Consider the following 20941-nt stretch of genomic DNA (forward strand, 5'->3'; position numbering starts at 1 on the left):
GGGACAAGTAGCCTCTCACTCAGCTTCTCCCTCTTTCATTCAGATGGAGCAGATACAGTGACAAGATGACTGAGTCAGGCACGTAATGCCTGAAGTTTGAAAGGCTTCTCTGTTCTGCCTCAACTGTCACAATACGAGATGGAAAAGCACCTATAGATTTTTAATTACCATGAAAAAAAACATACAAGCTTTAAGAAAGCAAAGACATGCATAGAACAACTTACTTCCACATACACAAACAACCCCTTTTAGCTCAAATTTCATGGCTGATTTTCATTTTCAGTATGAGTGCTCCCTCACACCTGCTACTGTATGGTTTAATCATTCCTATTGTAATGTCCTCCTTGCTAGACAAAGAGATTTTGACAAGCACAAAGGAAGAACCTTAAAATTAATTAAGCCATCAGGAATTTCCTACAACCTTTAGCAACAGTAGGCAAACCCACTAGTGGTATTTGCACACACAGAAAAAGACAGGGAGAAAACACCTGCACGTTCTTTTACCCCCTCTTAAATACATACACTATTGCATAGGTTGCACTATTTTAATGGCTTTAGGACCTGCTATATAACATTTATAATCACCAGTGATGGAAATTACAAAGATGGTGAAGTGGGTCTTCTCTGTACGTTGGAAAATTTGGAGACTTGCTCTGATTTTGCTTACATTTTAAAACTGGAAATGGAAGGCTATAAGCGAGGCAGGACATACAAACTGGGACACTAAAGGTGAGCTTGCAAAGTACAGGTTAAAAAATAAACAAACCAACAAAGTCAGCCAGGCATAATCTCAGCCAATTTAATCAGGTGGAATTCAAACAGCAGTTGTGTTAAAAGCAAAAGCAGCTAATAAGACACTACCTTCACATTCTGGGTAAGTTTTTCACAAAATGTATTTCTTTTTCACACTTCAAAAGGAGCTAGGTAAGTGGGGGAAAAACCACCACAGACCACCAATACTAATACACGCAGAACTAAGGATTCATTTAGATTCACATAAGCTAGTAAACACTTAGCAGAATTAGGAGGATTGCTTTTGCAAACCATCCTCAGGAATTTCCTGACAGCAATTAACAACCGTTACAGTACACACAGCAGAATGCCTAGCTGCACATCCCAACCTGCACATGGACTGAAGGGAAAGGCCTTGCAACACAGCAACGAAGTGTGATAATCTGTCACTGTGGAAGTGGTGGAAAAGATTAGCCTTAGGGCTGAGCTTACGCATCCGGAGACAGCCACAGAGACAGACAGTGCTCTGCTTCAGCCCATAAGGCACCAAGATTTCATTACTGCCATAATCTTTAGCTCTCCCCAGGTCAACAGAGCTCAAATATGATGCAGAACAGCAACTCCCCAGAGGTTGTTCAGCAGCAGCAATAAAGAAATAAAGCAGGCGTGCAAAGGATGTCTCTTCCAGAACCTTTTGGCTGCAAAGACACAAATCTGAGTGTTGAATTACAGTAAAGGGAATGAGGCAGGCAAGCGAAATCCACAGCATTCCCCAAAAATTTCTGAAAAACCCACAGGAGAGGGAAGAGCTGCAACTATGGTGCAACTTTCCAAACAGCTGAAGTATTAACTTCCTGATTTATAATGTGCATCGCCTTTCTCCTAAATTCCTGCTGCAAAAAAAAAAACCTTCTAACAAGGTTGTGACACATAGCAAAGTTCAAGAATGGTTCTGTACAAATGGAAACTGAGAAACCACGTGGAAGCAGGCAGACAAGTCTTTTGCCTTGGTCCCAGCAAGGCACACGGCACTCTGGGCAGAAGCAGAAGGAAAAGGGAATGCTACAAGGCAGAGCACAGAAATTAACACATGGTGACACCGGTCTTAGAAACAAAGGGCAATGTGAAGCCAACTGTCAATCAGCTGAAGTGAGTTAATAAAAGAAATTCATATTGATCTTGCCATAAAGCACTTGCAAGAAGCAGACAGCAAAGCATTCTATAACAGTTATCAAACATCCTCTGACACTAAGAAGTCACTTTCATAAGGCCACCCAAAGAACACAATCCTATTACATATTCTTATTCTTTACTACCCTGCATATACACATAATAACTTTTTCCAGATCTTAAATAAAAGGCTGCGAGAGAGCAATTCAGCTTAGTAGCCTTTTAAGCAGCCAAGCAGTTAACACGCTGTTCTAAGACCTAGGAAGTGAAGGCTGATTCAAAAATTACATTTTCATTACAGCCTACTTAAAAGCCCAGTGATATCAGAGAACAAGCACTGCAAAGGCTAAACAGTTTGGAATTCATAACAAAATAAGTATCAGAGGTAACACCAGCCCCCAAAAACATAAATGGAAAAGGTCTCTACGAGGGAAGAAGCACTTCAACTACATTCCTTTACTTGTGGCTTTATTTATGAATTATTTTGCCCTCTGCTCATTCAATTCGCATGTGGCTACTTCAGATCAGTTGAAAATGACAACCACCTTAGGAAGAACAGAAAGTTAAAAATCACAAAAGTCTCAGCTATTTCAGCATGTGCATCAATGGATTTACTTATAACCAAGTGCATAGCCCAAAAGGTCCATTCACACCAAGGGGGCTACTGAGTGAGGCATATATCTACAGCGAACAGCAAAAAAGAGGATATCATTAATGTACATCAGATTTCTGTCTGTTATTTGGAAAGCAAACAAACAGAAAACAACACAGCTGATCATTTATTTCATGTCTGAAGATATTTTAAGAAAGGATTTTGTAGATGGCAAACAGCACTGAGGTCAGACTTCAAAACATGAAGGAACGTAATACCTGATTTTCTAACCAATGTACCTGTACAACTAACTGCCAACCTGGATAGCTCCTGCGAAAAGGAGAACATCTATTCTTACAGATGAGAAGAATATAATGCAGGAGAATTCTACAAAACACTACAAACACAGATACATTAGCCAGGAAAAAAAAAAAAAAAAAAGTTTCTTGAAGATAGCTGCATTCCTATCTTGTTCATGCTTTCTTTTGCCTTTCTCCCCTCAGCATATTTTTTAAATTTTTATAAGAATACAACAAACAGAAGTAAGGCACCTCCTGTAGCCATGCGTTACTGCAGAGCAGCTACATAGTGTACCACAGTACAGCACGTTAGCATCCAAGTAGGAAAGTGCTGAAAAGTTAAATGGCACAAGTCCACGAGCAGAGCACTGAATTGAAATAAGGGCAATTAGTAAAGAGGAACAACTTACTCCAGAAATGAGGGCAGGTGACAGTGCTGTATTCACACTACTTTGACTTTCACAGCTGTGCAAGGTATTCCCCAATATTTAGAGTGCTTCGGAGCACAGACAGGTACCTTCTGTTGGTAGAAAGGTAGCTCCACAGTCCAAACTAGTGGTTAAACTCAACTCAGGCACCTTCTTCAGTAGCCTAATGTAGTACGACAAACTTTCTGAATGCATCTGGTATATTTGGAGCTTAGCTTCCTCTTTAAACTCACCACAGACACCAAGTGACCTGAAATTCACCCTATATCTACACAGAATATTCATTATTTTGTAAAAGTCAACATCCAGTAAGCACAAAAGGAATCTGCACTACGTTATGCCTTCCTTTCAATAAAGTAATGAACTTCAGGAGTATTGCAGTGACTCAGCTGGCATTTAACAAAAATGTGACATCTGAGAAAGTCACCTGAAGGATGGTTTCGTGGACTACAGGAGCCTGAGTAGTAGGTTGATCTGGATTCAGACTACACTTTCTGCAGGACTTTCAGATTGGACTTATATATGTCTTAACTGCATTGTTGAGTAGTAGCTCCAAATGGGCTGGTATGTCTAGAAGGCACAGAGCAGTGATAATGACGTGAGCCCAAGAGACAGCAGCACAGTAAACAAGAAAATGAGTGGTTCTGGTTCTCAGCAGAACTAATTAGCTCCTGCAGATATTAATGCCTCTACACCACTTCCAGAAAAAGCTGGAACCCAGGCATTTCTACCTAGCACTCCACTGCACAGCGTAGACTCTTAACAAGCCAAGTGTGATATCCAACCTGGCTGCATGCAGCATCCTGTTCACAGATTTTATTTCCCATTCCTATAGTATGGGAATAGGGGTCTGTAGCTGTGTAACCTAATTCCCTGATGACTCATTGTCATGCAGTAAGACATAAATGTTTTCTTCAAGAGGTAGAGCTGCTGAGAAACAGCAGCACAGAGAGTCAAAATCCAGTGCGATGAAATACAATGTTTTTTTTTCTTTTTTTTTCTGAATCTTCTTAAACCATATGAGATCCACAGACCAATTTATGCGTTATAGTAATTCAGTAGCAGACACAACATAACTCAAAGGGCTGCAAGTGTGGTAATGATGACTGAAGCTGGCACTGCCAAAAGAACTGTTCGTGTAATGACAGCCACCTGATGGGTAAGTGCTTGGCAGTGACCACTTACCTACAGAGCCCAATTCTGCCCTCAAAGCTTTGTGAAAGACATCCAGGTCACAGTAGTAAGACCTGCATGCAGAATTACTCAGCTGCTTTACACAAATCACAGCAAATCGCTCTCTCTTTGTTTCAATACACTTTGATTACAAATGCTAACATTTGTTTTCTACTTCAATTTGTGTCTGCTTTACAGAAGCCTTCAGCTTACACAGTTAATCAAGATCAGCTTTAAGCAGACATCTTAAAGATTTTTACTCCATTAACACGCTCAGCACATAAAAGTGCAGATCAGGAAATATGCTTCTGCACTACCAGTTCTTTCCCAACCATTACAAACTCAAGTTTTTTTTAAATAGGTTTTCAAAATTATAATTAAATAAATATGCAAACAAAAAGATGATGCACAACATTTACTGGCAACTTGAGACTTCCGCTCTACAAACCGACTCTCTTTTGGTAGGACATTTCAATGCGTAGCTGTGACTCTTAATGTGGCTCTAACAATGTCGCTAGTGTACTGCAAAAAACAACTTACTTTTGGCACATCGACTGCCACCTCCCTCATGGCGCTGGGCCTGACATCCTTCATCCCCTGCAGGAAGTCATTGAAAGCAATCATCACTGACCCAGCCACCTCGGTGTCTGAGGGGTGAGCTCTCTTCCCCAGAGCTCTCCGCAGCGCGTACAGACCTATTAAAAACAAAAAGCAGAAAAACATGTAGACTTCATCCTGTTTCTCACAAACATGAAGCGTACAATGGGCAAACACACAGCAGCACTGGAAAGGAAATGACATTCAAAAGCATGTCCCAGCGCCGGGCCCTAACTAGGTCAAGGAACATGCAAGACACTTCTGTGGAGAGAGGAAGAAAAAGGGGATTTTATGACCGCATATAAACAGAATATAAACTAGTTTGGTTCCAAAAGACAGAACAAAACAGCCTTATCCCCGTGTTCCAAGGGATGAAGCTAAGAGGACAAAAATATCCATATGCTGAACTAAACACAGTTTTAAACCACAAACTGGGAAGAGGGATAACGAGCAACTGAGGCAAGTGTTAAATGAGTACTCGTAAGACGGCTGTAAAACCATCCACTTCTCTGTTGATTAGGATTCTCTTTTCCTTTGTAACCCTGCTCTATGAATCAAAACAGTTCAGTGTGTGATATGTCAATGCATAACAAGTATAATCCTGAGTGTAGGCATACAGCCACGTACGCGCTCCACACACGCAGATACATGGGATAACCTGTCACGTGCTGCAAAAAAACATGAGGCAGCCACTACAGCACCAGTTAGTCCTGCATGACCATAAAAAGGCAAACATTTGTTAAATCTTTTCTATATTTAACCAAACAAAACATCAATTAGCACTACGTGAAAGCACAATAAAAGGGATAAGCTGTTTCTGAAAATAGATGTGGTTTTAACTTTCAGCGGATCATTGTCTTTTTTCTGCAGAGGAACGGTAGATGGGGACACAAAGTTTCTGACAATGACAGGAATTCTGCATTTCCTACAATATATGCAACGTGTGAAGAGATATAATACCTCCCTTGTGCAACAGTACAGCTGGTGTCTCTCCATTAACTGCCAATTATGACGGAGCCGCAGCACCTGCATTTAATACCCCCCAGCTCTTAATACAATAATGAAAAAAAATAAGTTTGTAATTCAGGTTTCCCCTTGTGCAGAACATCCAGAACTAATAAGAGATATAAATAAAAACATTCCACGAGGCCAAGGAGAAAATGAAAATCTGGTCACCAGAGGACACATATAAAATACCACTGACTCGTTTTAACAAGCCAGACAACTTTCATGGTTCTTCCTCCCCCTTCTTCCTTCCTCCAGAACAGTTCATTTCAAGCAAGTGAAAAACTTTCGCAAGAAGACACCCCCACAGAATTAAAATTTGCATTCCAGCAAAAAACGAATGGGGTGAGTTATTCTACAGCCGTTGTGGCAAACACTGGGAGGTGGGAGCAGGTACTGGGGGGTCCAGTCCTACATATTCTTTTGGCTAAAGTCAATTCCTACGGCACACTCACTCTAAAATGGAAGAATAACATGTCAGGAAGTCAAGGCATGGAGAAAGCAGCTCTGTTCCTCCTTTCTGTACATAACTGTTCCATCAGGCGCTCGTTGAGCACAGATATTAATCACGCCACGGCTATCTTTTTTTCCATTACATAAGGAATTCCTCAAATAAATGACTTTACTTCAAAAGTGGAGAGAGAACACCTCATAGAAAGGCCCAAAGAGAAGGGAGCTCTTCATGATGGTGCCTGCCTGTGCTGCTGGAGAACATGAGTGAAATTCCAGTCACTGGCAGCGGGTCCGAGATGCCACAGCCTTGATCCAGAGCAGGAATCGGGAAGTCACAGCTCTCCACACAAAGCCTGAATTCATTTCGGCACGTGCAGGCACATGCCGTTGCACAGGTCAGCATTTAATTGAAACAATGTTTTACACTAAAACAATAATAAAAAACAGATTGAAAAAGAAAGCATGATTCTTCCTGTTTCCTCCCGTTATCATAATCATTCTTTCCTGCACTTCAGACTGACCTCTAACCAGAGGGGGGAAAAAAAAAAAAGTCTTAGGAACAGAAGGATACAGTCAGCAGTCTGCCTGAGGGAGAAAAACACATCTTTGTCTGGAGACACCGAGAGACATATGTAACACACGGAAACGCGGGGCAGGGCGCACAATGGGCTGCTGGGAGCAGGGCACAGGCAAGGGAGGTGAAACACCACAGCAAACATGAGCTCATCGCTGCTGAAGGTGGAGATGAACTGAAGATTCAGACAGTGTGAGGGGTGGTAGAGGTGGTCAGAGGGTCCCTGTTGTGGGGAAAGGGACATGTCTGGTACCCAACATGTGCTGAGCAGGAACGCAGCTTCAGAGGGCAACAACTGCAACTGTGAGCAGTGCTGATCCTCGGGGGAGTATAAATGGAAAATCCCAGTTAAAAAAAAAAAAAAAAAAACTGGAAAGAAACAAGCATAATAAGTCATGCATGATTACAAACAATGGAAAATAAACAATCTGTTCCAGTCCAGCAACTGTGCACTCCACCTCACTAACTCATCCTGTCTGTCTAGAACAGAGGAAATTAAGTGGACAGGAGGGGAAAAGCCAGCGGTACACGTTGTCCTGGTACAGCTGATCCTTCCTTGGTACTGGGCTGAGCAGGAGGTAGGTAGCATTGTTCCCTGCAAGGCTTTCCTGCTCGTAGCTTGGCTAAGGGTTGGCACATTAGATCATAATCACAAATGCCTGAGCCTAAAAATAGACTCTACTACAGTGCTGCATTTGTCAGAGTCTGTGTATAATTACACACTACTGTAAATAATAGAAAGCATCCACTCCAAACAGAGAACACACATACTTTAGGCTTTAAAAACAGAATATATACAACACATGAGGAAATGAACCAAACCAAACAAAATCATTAATCACGCTTCTTTCAGTGCCATCAGACACTTCTTCCGCAGAACTGCCCTGCCTGGACTTACTCCACCAGAAGCACAATACTAGAACTTGTCATTTCCATGCAAGTTTGTTTACAAGAGGAAATGTTTCTTCTTTCCCTGCTAACCTGGCATTTTCCTCCCAAATTATCCAAGTCCAGGAGAAACACACCATTTCTCCCTGTGACAACTTTCAGATCCAACCCAATTCTCTCCTGCGTGGCTGGAAACTGAAAGCACAACAGCACGTGGAAAGATTTCAGCTCCCTCATGGCTCCACATGGGGCATCTTCCTCTACTTCTGGATCTCCAGACAGTATCCTCCAAAATTTAAGTTTCATCCATAGAAGTAAACATTTATTTTTAACTTAGACTCAATTTTGAACTTTCGAAACCATAAGAGGGGTATCTTTCATGAGCAGTGGGTACAAAGTTATTTGAATGTTTAATATTTTTAAGGTGAGGAACTCTTCTCCTTTATACATGACCATGTTTACTTTTTTTACTTGCTACAGTCATTCATGACATAATGCTAGGACATCTTTTACAGGACTGCATGCACCACATATTACAAATCACAAGCATTCCTGAACATAAAACATCATTAAAAAATGGAGTTCACAGCACCTTATTACACACCAAGATACTGGATGGTCAAATACAAAGGAAAAAAGGCAACATGTATGTATTTTGTTTGCAGTTATGCACAGATGCGTAAGAACACAGAGCCCACTAACGTAGCAGACGGAGACCTGGCTGCTATCTGCTAAGGTGACACATCCTCACATGTGCAGTCTTCCATCCTGCGTAGCCCCAGCAAAACTGTCACAGTGAGGAAGCAACAAGAGCAGCTGACATGAGTACTGAGGGACAACACAGCCGTGTCTTGGCAAAGCCACTCTTTCCCTCTGCTCCACAGGCAAAGCGATGGCACAGCCCTCTTACCTGGGGGCAGGAGTCACCACTCACCACAGCCAGCACAGATGTGCACCCCCATCTGCATAGCAAATCGCCACAATTTAGGATTGTTTTGTTGGGTTGGCTTGGTTTAGTTGGTACAGAAGCAAACACACCCATCAATTTACCAAGAAATGAGAAAATATCTACAAATAAGATTGCTATAAATATATATATATTTACAATTATTTATATTTATTATTAATATTATTTTAATATTATTAATAATATCTATTTATTTTTAAACTCTGAAAATTCATGCCCAAGTAGAATTTTTTTCGAAAGCAGAAACTTCTATCTTCGCTCTCATAATCATATTCTGCAATTTGTCTTTAGCCGCCAGCCCCGTAAGTGAAAATCCCCATAGAACTTTTGTACGCTCTTTGCACAAGAAAGATAATGCCCTGAAACCTCTCCTGGCCATAACTCTTGAAACTCACTCAGCTAACCTGAGCACTGATCTGCTGAGGGAAACCTGTCTGTGATTTACGGCCCTGCACGAAGAGCTCCGACATCTGCTGGGACACGTCTGCAGGGCCGACTGCAAGTTGCTGAAAGCTACAGCAAGGGAGGTGAAGGAAGGAAGGAGGAACTGTATTTTCCAAGCTTCTTTCATACAGGAAACAGTTTATTCACAGATCAGATAGGCACACACCATTTATCCTAAGCAGATGACAACAGAGGGGAATGAGGAACACTGGGCAGCCCGCTTCCCAGGCCGCTCTCCTGTGCAGTGCTTCTAAGCATAGGCAAGAAGAACAAGGGCTGCCTTTGCTGCCCTGGTACCAGGCAAAGGGACAAGAAACAGCAAGCAGTGGCTACGTGCTGCTCTAATTGTGAGTAGGAACACTGTCAGAGCACAGGAAGTGAGGAAGCCAATGAAAATTTCTCCTACAAATATTGAAAGTTGTGTGTCCCAACTGCAGCCATTCATTCCACAGATACCTACTAGTAAGCAGTACTACCGCAAAACCCACACAGATACAAAAACTAAAATGTCTGGCAAAATGTCACTTGCTACCTTTATCAAGTAAAAAAATCCTAAGTTTGCCATTATGTATGAAGCCGTTTTATCTGGAGTCTGAGAGGGAGCAGAAAACACTGCCCTTTTCTGCTGTAGTGCCATTTCTACATGGATAGCTTGGATAAAGTACAGCCATGCTCTAGGCACGGGGCATTTCTTTTTCTAGCTAAACTAGTCCCAGCTACAGTAAGCATAACCCCTTAGTCGGATACTGGTAAAAACCACAACTTTGCAACCTGAATAAGAGCATCTACTCAGAACAGATCTTAAAAGGTGACACACGTTTCCAACAAGTCATTTCCCAAAAAAGTATGTCCGTACATCGGAGAAAAAATGGCTTTATCCCAAATATTTAATTCCAATTCGTAACTGGAATCCACTCCAGAACCAGGAAATCAAAGAACACTCTTCAACACAAGGGACCTGGTCTGAATCACCTGTGATAACTCAGAGCCTGCTTACCACACGGCTACAGTGAACGTGAACTCTGTTGGCAGCAGACAGGCATCACGGTGCGCATGTGCTGGCCAGCAGCAGCAGTGAGCATGGTTGTCCCACATGGGCTGGCAAGAGGTGGAACATCAGCAAGGACACGGTAGGAGACAACGAGGGAAGTGCACACCATGCAGAATACTGGTTAAGGCAAGTGACCTCGGGTACAGCTGGTTCTGTTATCAAGAATAAAACCTACTGAGTTGCTTCTCAACTGAGATTAAACATCCTGAAGTCTTCCTAAACCCTTAGATGAGTAAGCCCTCCCAGGTCAGCACAGGGGAACCAACAGGCCCTCGCTGGTGGCATAGGGCTGTCCTCCTGCCCTCGCTCCCACCTCTCCTCCTGCATGGCCATGCATGGAACACAATGGCTGTGTGCCAGGAGGGTCCGTTTCAAATATTAACTGCAGTTACTGACTGGTTCTTCTGAATATATTTGTCATCTTCTGCTCAATATACATCAGCATGGGATGGGCTTTAAACAGATTTAAGTACTCAACCCAGAACTCTGTACGATGACAACCGCCCCCTCGTGCAATTAGCTGAAAGCGAGTTTCAAATAAAAACACTAGTTATGATGGAAAATCAAACTTCATATCCCCTGACAGCAATGTTCTCCATGAAAAAAAAAGAAATGCCATTCAAGAAAGAAAACAACAAAAAAAAGAGAAAGATGTTAAATATGAAAAAATAACTGCAAAAAGAAACATACACCAGCATCTCTTTAGAAAGGAAGACAGTAGAGCAAGGGTTTTATTTTAGCACATGGGCACTCAGACAGCCACCCTTCTGTGCAATTGAGTTATGGAAAGACTAAGAAAAGAGATTCAAAAATGTTGCAGTCCCATCAGAACAGCACTGAGCAGAAGTTAAAGGGTGAGAATCTCACCCTCTGCGGCTGAAACATAGTTCAGAGAAGCCACATCGCTCTATTGCATGTGCCTGCAAGCAAGGGCACATTTATTCATAATACATTAAGACTACGAGCAAGGTCATTTACTTCAGCTTAAAATCAGCCTCTGCATTACAGTCCCAACCTTACAACTATAGAGCACAGCACTGGCTTACAGCTCTTTAATGCCAAGGATGGGAATTGACTCTCTTGGTCTTGTTACACTGGAGATTAGTGTGATGGAGCATTGTGCAAGAAAACTTGCATGTTCCAGTCTAAACATTCATTCCCTGTGTTACTTCTATATCACATATGAGTTTTTCAGTGCATTTTAGAATCCTGTGTCCTGGCATTTCTATGAAAACTTCTCCATTTCATAAGAATGCATTCTTCAATGAACCAGTACTAATAATATTCCCATCAAAACCATGTCTTCTAAATGGTCTTTGCACACAAAGGCCATTGGGGAAAGTGGCCTTTCCCCAACTTGTTTTGCACAGCAACAGGAATGGGAAAGTGTCTTCCCTTTCTTATCTGTAACTGTGGCCAGTTAATTTGCAAACAAGCCCAAAAATGCCCTGCAAAATAAATAAACCCACAGGCTTTATCACATTTTCAACAGAGCAGTGCCGGAGCCCACATTCCTACCCTTGGGATTACAACCCAAGAACAATATTTACATTTACTGCACACCCTCAGCAGAACCCTGGTCCAAATCATCTTGAGAAAGGCTCAAGCTGAACCACGATTTTCAATGCTTAGAAAAAGGCCTGGATTTCAGGGAATTTCCCTGCCCGTGGATCATGGTGAATAACAAACAGAACAAAACAAAACAAAACAAAAATCAAGGAGACATGCAATTGCTCTGCCTTGTTTTGTTTTGACACAAGAGGGCTAAGGTGGATGAACAGCCCCATAGATTTTCAGGGTGAGTTGCAGAAATTCTTTTTTCCTTCATAAATGGTGCAGCAGAAGAGTTTCTCGGCTCCAGCAAAAAACCAAGTACAGTATCCTATTAAGTCACTTCTATTTTTACAGATCTAATACCTCTCCACAGTCAGTATTCCAAGGTACAGATCCTAATCATATTATGCAGGGGAATGCAGGGGCAATAAAAGGGACAAATGATTTTGGTGGACAACAAGATCTCAAGACAACAGGATTTTTTAAGGAATGGACCATGAGGTTGTATCTTATGTCTACGCAATCTGTGTAGCTCCAGATTCAGTAGTAATGCTGACTTACGCTAGTCAAAAACACAGCTCAGCTTCTTATTTCTGTAAGGTTTTTGCTAATAGCAGCTCAAATCAGGGAACCGCTATAATCTCAAAATCTAAGCAAGGTGATGCCTTTAACAGTAATGCAGCCAGGTGATTTACAAAGCTTTGATGCAAAGCAAAACGATTACTGCTGCTCTCACATTAGTTTTGAAGTTACACTGGTTGCAGCATCCTTACTGGAACCAAACTGATGTTATTGCAAGAGAGACCACAATTTAAACAAAGACATTTGTTCTTCCTCTCCTCATGATGCTATCTTATCAGAGTCCAAGTGTTTTATATCAGCACACTGAAATTATGTGCAATGAACAAGGATGTTCGAGATAAATTCTAAGAGTTACAAAGCAAATACTTCCTCTCTCTGTAAACAACGTGACTGAACCCACTTCTTGAAGAAATCAAGTTATATTTATATTCACTCTCTCGAAATGCTACAAGCAGCCATAGAAGGATAAGTTTATAAAAAAATTGCTATATTTGGAAACCTTTGTTGCTAAGCATCTTCTAACGTTCAGTACAGTTTATACCATTCATGTCCCCGCTACATAATTAACATTTCATATGTTTTTCCAAAAAAAGTGGAGTGCTTATCTTTGTTGTTAAATTAAAACCATTATTATTTTTTAGGGAATTAATAAAAGGCTGTGTGGCCACTTAATTAAAGCAGAAGCAACAAGATCTCAGGGGCGTACAAACACGGACATTACATGCAAGGATATGGCAGTCTATTTCCTAAACACTGTCTCCACATGAGACAGAACAATTCCAAAGACAGTTGTAGAAGGTAGTTGTACTAGAAGGTACTCTACTAAACAACTTAGGTAAACGTCTTAAGAATACAAGTTTCTCAGCTGCACACATCAGTAAGCCCTTTCCTTGACAGGAATTCTGTGCACATGAATCACTTAGAGGGTACTCAAGTCATCTAGAGCCAACCATGAGGAGCCCATCACACGCTGATATCCAATGGGTAATGGCCACTGAGGTATTGGCAGGTGTTCCATACTATGCTGTCATCCTTTAAGAAAGGTTGCAAGAAGCAGCAATACACAGTTAACAGTGGGAGTCACAAGCAGACTGGCCAGGCAGTAGAGAAACCTAACAAATCACTATTTCTCCAATGTAGTCTTTATAGACAACAGAAACTTGAGCAGAGATGAGGTATGTTAATTCTGAGAAGCCTTTCATATAAGCCAGTGATACTTGTCACATTAGGACTGACATTTTTGCTTTCAACTTTGTCAGACTGATCATAAGCAATCTCTTAGTTATTTCCAAATCTGACAAACAGTATCTTGCTTAACACAAAATAAATACATGTAACTTGTGCAACAGCAAGGGCTGGGACACAGAGCTGATGCTCATCACTCTGCTGTCAGCTCTTGCAACAATATCATAACAGCCAGATAATTTTGTCATTTAATTTTATGCTAAGACTATCTCCTGTAGTGGAAAAGAAGGTACTGAAAGAAAAATCCTCTAATACTTTAGAAGGATGAAATAAAACCATGCTTAACTGATGATTATATCCATTCATACATGAGTATTTCATATGTGTTTGGTCATAGTAAGACTGGAAAAGCCCAGAGCATGACACACATTCTCCAGGTTTCTTGTCTCCATTTCTTCTCCTTGCCCATTCCAGCATACAACATTGCCCTTCCTTACACCACAAACACAGGAGAGTAGAAATGTTCAGTGCAAGCTGATCTTTAGAGGCTCCTGAAACTTCTTAATGACTTCCATGAAAATGCACTGAGCTGCTGAACAGAGGAGAGAAATGGCTTGTCTGACCCCAGAAGTATCAGCAAGCAACACTTGCATGGAGAACACACGAGTTCTGCCAAGAAAACAGTTGGAATATATTTAACTCTACAATAGCTGTTTACTTTCCATTAATTCACATTAGTCAGAACTGGATAGAAGACAAACGAAAGCTTTTATAATGAGGTATCTTAGAAAACCTAACTATTGATGCCAAAGAGAATGTTTTGGCCGTCGTAGCGCTACAGCTACTACATTTACCATGTTATATTAATTTCTACAACCTTGGTTTATGTAAGCAGTATATACGCAATATTATACATGTGCATAAAAAGAAAAAACAAAGTTGAAGTATAAAGATAAGGAAGGATGAGTCCTTCAGAAATTCTCTAAACTTTGTGTTGAGAATATAAACAGTTCCAGCTTGTAAACTTTCAGGCTTTCCAGCCACAAACAAAGCATCTCAAGATGCTAAGGGAGTAACCAGGAGTCAAGAGTTTCCCAATTGACAAGCAAGAATAATCTTGCTGTAACAACCAAACATATATTTCTAAGTTCACAATTCACTCTTCTAAATTCATTTCCATGTTATACCCGTACTTGCATGCACGTCAGATGGGATTGTTGCATTTAAAATTTGCACAGGAACTCTTAACTCAGATACCACCTGAATATTAAACATCTTGATTACGTAGAAACTCACACCAGCAGTTTTAACTATACATTTACATTATGTTTTATATTTTAATAAATACGAACATCAGGTTCAGTTCTGAGCACCACATTACCAAAAGGTTATTGACGAACTGGAGGGAGTTCAGAGAAAATCAACAGAAGTTCTCAGAAGGCAGGAAGGGCTTATTTATGAGGAAAGATTAAACGAGCTAAATATTTATAGTTTGGCCAAGTAATAAATGAGGAGGTAGGGGACATGAGAACAGCCTTCAGATATCTGAAGGGTGTAAACACTAAGGAGGGAGACTGAACGTGTTATACAAGGATGTAAATAGAAATAATAGGATAAAAGTAAACAAGGAATACTTAGGCAGACTATCAGAGAGCGTTCCTGGACAGCAAACTGTCTTGGCCTACGCCACAGTTTCTGAAGTGGAGCAATAGGAGCCCACTGCTCGGCAAAACAACAAAAAAGACAGATTGCTGGAACACTTGCCACATGGAACAACCCCGTGCTGCTACAGAGAAATTACCTCATAAAAGTTCTCTTTTCTAAGTCTGACTCCAGAAAAAGTAGTAATCTTTTACAAGGTGTTGAAAATTTAATATTAAAATAGATTTCAAGAGCTTAAACAACAATAACAAAAAATCCTACTACGAATATTCCTTAACCATGAGAAATTTAATTTCAGTGTATGTAATGCTAAAGCAGCTGGGCTGCATTTTCCCCAGCAGAGGTCACTCCAAGTTAGCAAATGACAGATAGTTAACAGCATGGCTTTAAGCCTCAGGGAAGATCAAAGAAAAAGGAGACATCCTCATTCCCCTGTTCCAAGCACTGGGTTTGGATGCAAAGCTCCCAGATAGCAGTGCATCCTGTAGTCCCACACTGGTAGATGGCAGAGCTTTGGGTCTACACAGAGCTGAGAAAACACTTAACATTCAGTTTACACGACATTTAGAATCTGTTGCCTGAGAAGCCCTCTGAAAGAGGGTAAATATCTCCTCTTTGCATCTGCATGACAAAACATCCAGAATTCACAAGCAGCACCTAGGTTGGATCACATTTGGAATTCAAAACACTACATCTTTCACTGAAAATTTTAGATTACATTAGTTAAGGACTGAATATCCTTAATTAACTAATATCCAGGCTGGATGTGGCTCTGGGCAGCCTGGTCCAGTGGTTGGTGATCCTGCACATAGAAGGAGGATTGAAACCAGATGATCTTTGTGGTCCTTTTGAACCCAAGCCATTCTATGATTCTGTGATTCTATGAATGTGTGAGGACTGTGACAAAGGCACAATGACAAACTCCCAGAAGCACAGTGGAAGAAAAACAGACAGGAAGCCTCTTATTTTGCTGTTGGTTGTACGCATCTGTCTTTAAATGAACGTTTGCTAACTTAAAATAGAGCACGACCGTAGCCAGCAGAAGAGCACTTTAAGAGACCTTGCTGTGTCCATACATATTTTTTTCATCTTGATCCATGCAGAATCCACACATTCTTATTTGAGAACCATCCCCTTAAAGTTCTGGAAATTGGCAGGTAAATATCTTGCTGTTCCTAGCGCCATCAGCCCTAATAAAACTTCTGTCAGCTTAATAGTTAATTCTGATGCAAGAATTAACTGTGCAGGGTCACTGCCAGAGGAAGTTGTCCCAGTGCCAAAGGAAATAAAAGTAACCAGCACATACAGCAAATACATATTTGCCAACTACACAGGAGCAAATATGCGTAAGCAGAACTGAAGAGTCATATTTTGACTAGACTGCTTTAAGCGGCTGTTCTTGGGTAGACTTAAGGTCCAACACTTAAACCGTGTCGACACATTCTAGCAAAATGTAAGAACTGATAGAGCGCACTTTTAGTATTTCATCCAATGAAAACAGAAGTGAGCTTGTGTTTAAGCACTGCCTGGAACATACCGAACCCTTGCTGCAGGATGCGTGGATGGTTCTTCAGTGCTGTGCTGGTACCAGAAGCCAGGGGAGGCCCCCATGCTGTGCCCCAGCTGAGCTGCCTGACCCAACCAGCGCACGCAGCCCCACAGCACCAGTCAGAGGCTCCTGGTAACAGACAAATCACACAGAAGCACGCAGTGCAGAATTTATCAATACTCAATGTCTCAACACCTTGGGAATGCGGATCTGCAGGACAAGCTGTCCAGCCTGAGTGACATGGGATTTCAATCCAAGCAGAAAAACTCCTGAGGGTAGGTCAGTTAACTCACTAAACCACTACAAAACCAAGAGACAGATATCAGGTGTCCCAGGACTGGCACAAGGGATTCTCAGTGTTAATAACCTTAACATTTGTTTTTAAAATCAACGAATGCTCAAACGTTTCCTGGGTCTGCACAGGAACAGACTGGTGGTCCTCGTGCTCTGTGCTGGGCTGTTTCCTTTGACACAAAAAAAATATAAGATCTCATCCTTTCAAAAACCATTAGTAGACTGGATTTCTATTTTTTTTTTTTTTAATAGAGGCTAACTGTGAAGAAGACACTGAATAAGACACAAATCCTTACCTGCTTCCTTGCACAAGGCTGCTAAGTCAGCCCCCACATAACCATGTGCACTGTCAGCCAGTTGCATCATCTCTGCTGCTGTGAGAGAATGGGGAACCTTCTTCAGAAGCTTTTGGAGTATGTCCAGGCGGCCCTGGGCATTGGGAATTCCTATTTCTATTTCTTTATCAAAACGGCCGGGTCTGCGCAGTGCTGCATCTAGCGCATGAGGACGATTGGTGGCCCCTAGTACCACGAGCTGCCCTTCACTGCCTTCCTGAACACATCAAACAATGCAAAATATTAACTGTAATTACGTTTATAAACATATTTAAAGGCAATTTAACATAAACATACTTCCTGCTTACTTTTCATAGCTCCTACGCACATTAAATCCTGATGGTAGATCTAAAGGAGCAAAGCAAATCCCCTCCAAACTGTACCTGCAATTTAGCAATACCTTACATTTTATGTACATACAAATAGCACAAGAGAAACTTCACTCCAAGATTCCCTAATCCCAGCGTGTCCCTCTCTAATTCCTCAGAACTTGCTTTCCAGTATCAGGAAAGTAAGTATGAAGGAATAAAAAAAAAAGTCAGCATTTAAGCTAGAAGGTAGTGATGGCACCTGAACAAAAAGGTTTCAACAGACCCTGAACAAACAAGGTTGGGAGGGAAATCGGGTATAAAAAGCAGCAGACGGCAGGTTACAGAACCTCCTGTAAGCTCAGTAGGAAAAGCAAAGTCAAAAATCCTAGCTGATTTCCTCAAACTCTGCTTTTCACATTCAAAGAGAGGCAAAAAGCAACTAGGTCACTTGCACTGCCATTCTCATTTTGAGAATGAAGTACTTTCTCCACGGAGAATGTTCAGCAGTCTTTGCCATAAGAAAATATGTTCTGCCTGTGAACAATCCGTGACCGGTCAGCAAAAGCCACAATGCAGTAACATAGCAAGAAACTTGCAGATTAAATAAACAGCAGAGACTCATTTTTCATATTGTGGATAGGGTTCTTTTGTCTCTCCTGCTAGTAAACAGAAAAGAATAAATGAGAGATTGTCAAATGTTATGGCCTTAATCAGTAATGTACTAATGTCAATTAAATTTACTGTTTGTTCAGTAGGTTTTTGTTATATCCTAGATGTTACAACGGCAATCTTAAAATAGTCGTTGTTTCCTTTAGTAATGTAGGCCACATATCATCAGAAATATCTTGACCTCTTTGTCAGAGCAATCAGATTAGCCAGTTCAGTTCAATGACGGGCTAGCAATAAAATTTCAGTTTTGTCTCCAGAACTACAGAAGTGAGAGAAGTCAAATGAAAGACCATGAATGGAAAAAAAATGTACTTTCTTTTAATCTCACAGCTATCAGGAGACATTCCCTCCCTACACCTAGCATCCAATAAGGCATTAGATTACTACATAAAGTTTCACCTAAGGCTATTTTCTTTTCCCTTGAATGACGTATCTAAAATTGGCTGCACTATAGAAGTAAAATTACTTTGCTCAGTTAGTTCCCATATACACTGATTGTCTCAATGAGTCTACTTACTGAGCCAATGCCATCCATTAATGTCAGCAAGGAAGCTACAACTCTCTTCTCCACTTCATTCTGAGCCCCTTCTCTCTTTGGACAGAGTGCATCCAACTCATCTATAAATATAATAGAAGGACGACTAGAAAAAAAAAATAGGAAAAAAACCAAACCCGTTAGGGAGCTCAGGAGGACTTAAAACATCAAGACACGGACTTGCAGAACTTTACAAGGAAAATATCCAGTTCCAATGAAAATTAATGAGCGTCTCACTGCTTTAAGCAACTGGAAGTTTCAACACTGAGTATGGCGCTACTCAAAGGGAGAACCAAAATGACTAAAATATAAGACAACATCTCAGAATGACCAAGTCAGTTTACTTTCCTATGACTCTCTTCCAAAGACTCAACACTAAATTTACTGATTTAGAGAATAAAAACACAGCCTTTTACTTGCCACCTACGCAAATACAGGATGTGATAGCATTTTGCTCAATATTATGAACAACCATCTCAAAGTCTGCCTCGATCAGATCCAGTAAATTTGTGCAGAAGGCCACCATAATACAGAGGCGTGCTATAGCCAGGACCAACACTGGCTCATTTAGAGCTAGCTTCCACATCCCAGCTCAGTCTTACACTGCTCTCTAAAGATAAAACTAGAAAAATGTGGATCCAGGTGAAGCTCTGGCTCGTGCTTCTGTCTGCTGAACTAAGTGTACCATGTACTAATGACACAGATAAAGCACTCTGGCACCTTCTGTAACAGACCCTTAAACAGGGTGGCGTCCAAAACATTTAACAGGCATACTAGAATTTTGCCATTCTCCCTTTACTTAGCTCTACATAAATACATTTATTTCCTTTTAAAAACCACTGCAAAAAAAAAAAAAAAGCTACAATTCAAAGATTCTTGCAAATGTTTTTCTTTTAAAACCATTAACTCTGGGACCAATACCGCAAAGAAGTGAGCATGAATATAATTATCCAAAAGAACATACCGTAAAGAAGCTTCAGCAAATATCTGACGTAATCTTGATTCAGATTCTCCATAAAACCTATAATAATTAAAACATTTAAATAAGAAATGGCGAGGGGTTTTTTTTGTATTTTCTGGGCAACTCAAGTAACTACTGCTCGCATGTTCCAAAAAACCATAACGCACCCTCTCAAAGTCTCCAGCAAATTTATGAAGCATATGCAAATCAAAAATAGCCTTCCCTTCCACAAGGACAAAAAAAAAAAAGAAAGAAAGAAACAGATTAAAAAACACAAAGATACGCCTATGTCCTAAATAGCAAAATATCAGAACTGTGCTGGAAACAATTTATGTCAGTGTTTTTAAAGAACAACAAAGAAGAGTTTCCTGGAGTCATTAATCTGTACACTGTCATCTATTAATTTCAAATACACTTCAGCAAGTAAAGAAACTCCTCTGGTTGTAGAAATAGCATGTGACTGCAAGTGCTGTTTTAGTCTTCTTTTTAATTCAGAAATTTGGGTAAGGCATGGACTACGCCAAATCCAATGAAACTCTGTTACTGCAACAAGAAACAGGAGTCCTACTTGAAAGAATCCTTTCCCATCTGTTTCTGACTCTTGGATGGATAGCCTGGAGCCAATTCCACAGGGGATGATGGATCTCCAATGGGTAGATGCCAGTACAGATTCTGGGCTAGTGTATCTACAGAATTAATGAACATAAATTGAGTGGACTTACTTGCTTATTATTTCAGGACCATTAATAACAGTTACGTGGGCGCCAACCTCATTTGCGATGGCTTTGGCAATTAGAGTCTTCCCGGTACCTGGAGGGCCATACAACAGCACTCCTCTAGGAGGTGAGATTCCTTCAAACGAGCACATGCACACAAACAGAGAAGAGAATTATTTGTGATAAACGCCTCATTTATCATTTGCACATTACGC

The 20941-nt window shown here is 40.9% G+C and overlaps 1 protein-coding gene across 14 annotated transcripts in view; it reads right to left on the reverse strand.

Moving 5' to 3' along the window:
• SPATA5 (spermatogenesis associated 5) overlaps positions 1-20941 on the reverse strand; it is a 184957-nt gene that overhangs the window by 154951 nt on the left and 9065 nt on the right. For all 14 annotated transcript variants that reach the window (XR_005859365.1, XR_005859366.1, XR_005859364.1 and 11 more), the window contains exons 6-10: positions 20733-20862; positions 20014-20070; positions 19032-19155; positions 17496-17751; positions 4935-5089 (exon numbers count right to left, since the gene is read on the reverse strand). Coding sequence is in view for 7 of the 14 variants with exons in the window: in XM_004941204.5 (XP_004941261.3) it covers positions 4935-5089; positions 17496-17751; positions 19032-19155; positions 20014-20070; positions 20733-20862 (722 nt within the window). In the remaining 7 variants the exon portion in view is untranslated. The remainder of the gene's footprint in view (positions 1-4934; positions 5090-17495; positions 17752-19031; positions 19156-20013; positions 20071-20732; positions 20863-20941) is intronic.

The sequence above is a fragment of the Gallus gallus genome, chromosome 4, assembly GCF_016699485.2.
Source record: "Gallus gallus isolate bGalGal1 chromosome 4, bGalGal1.mat.broiler.GRCg7b, whole genome shotgun sequence".
Taxonomy (NCBI): domain Eukaryota; kingdom Metazoa; phylum Chordata; class Aves; order Galliformes; family Phasianidae; genus Gallus; species Gallus gallus.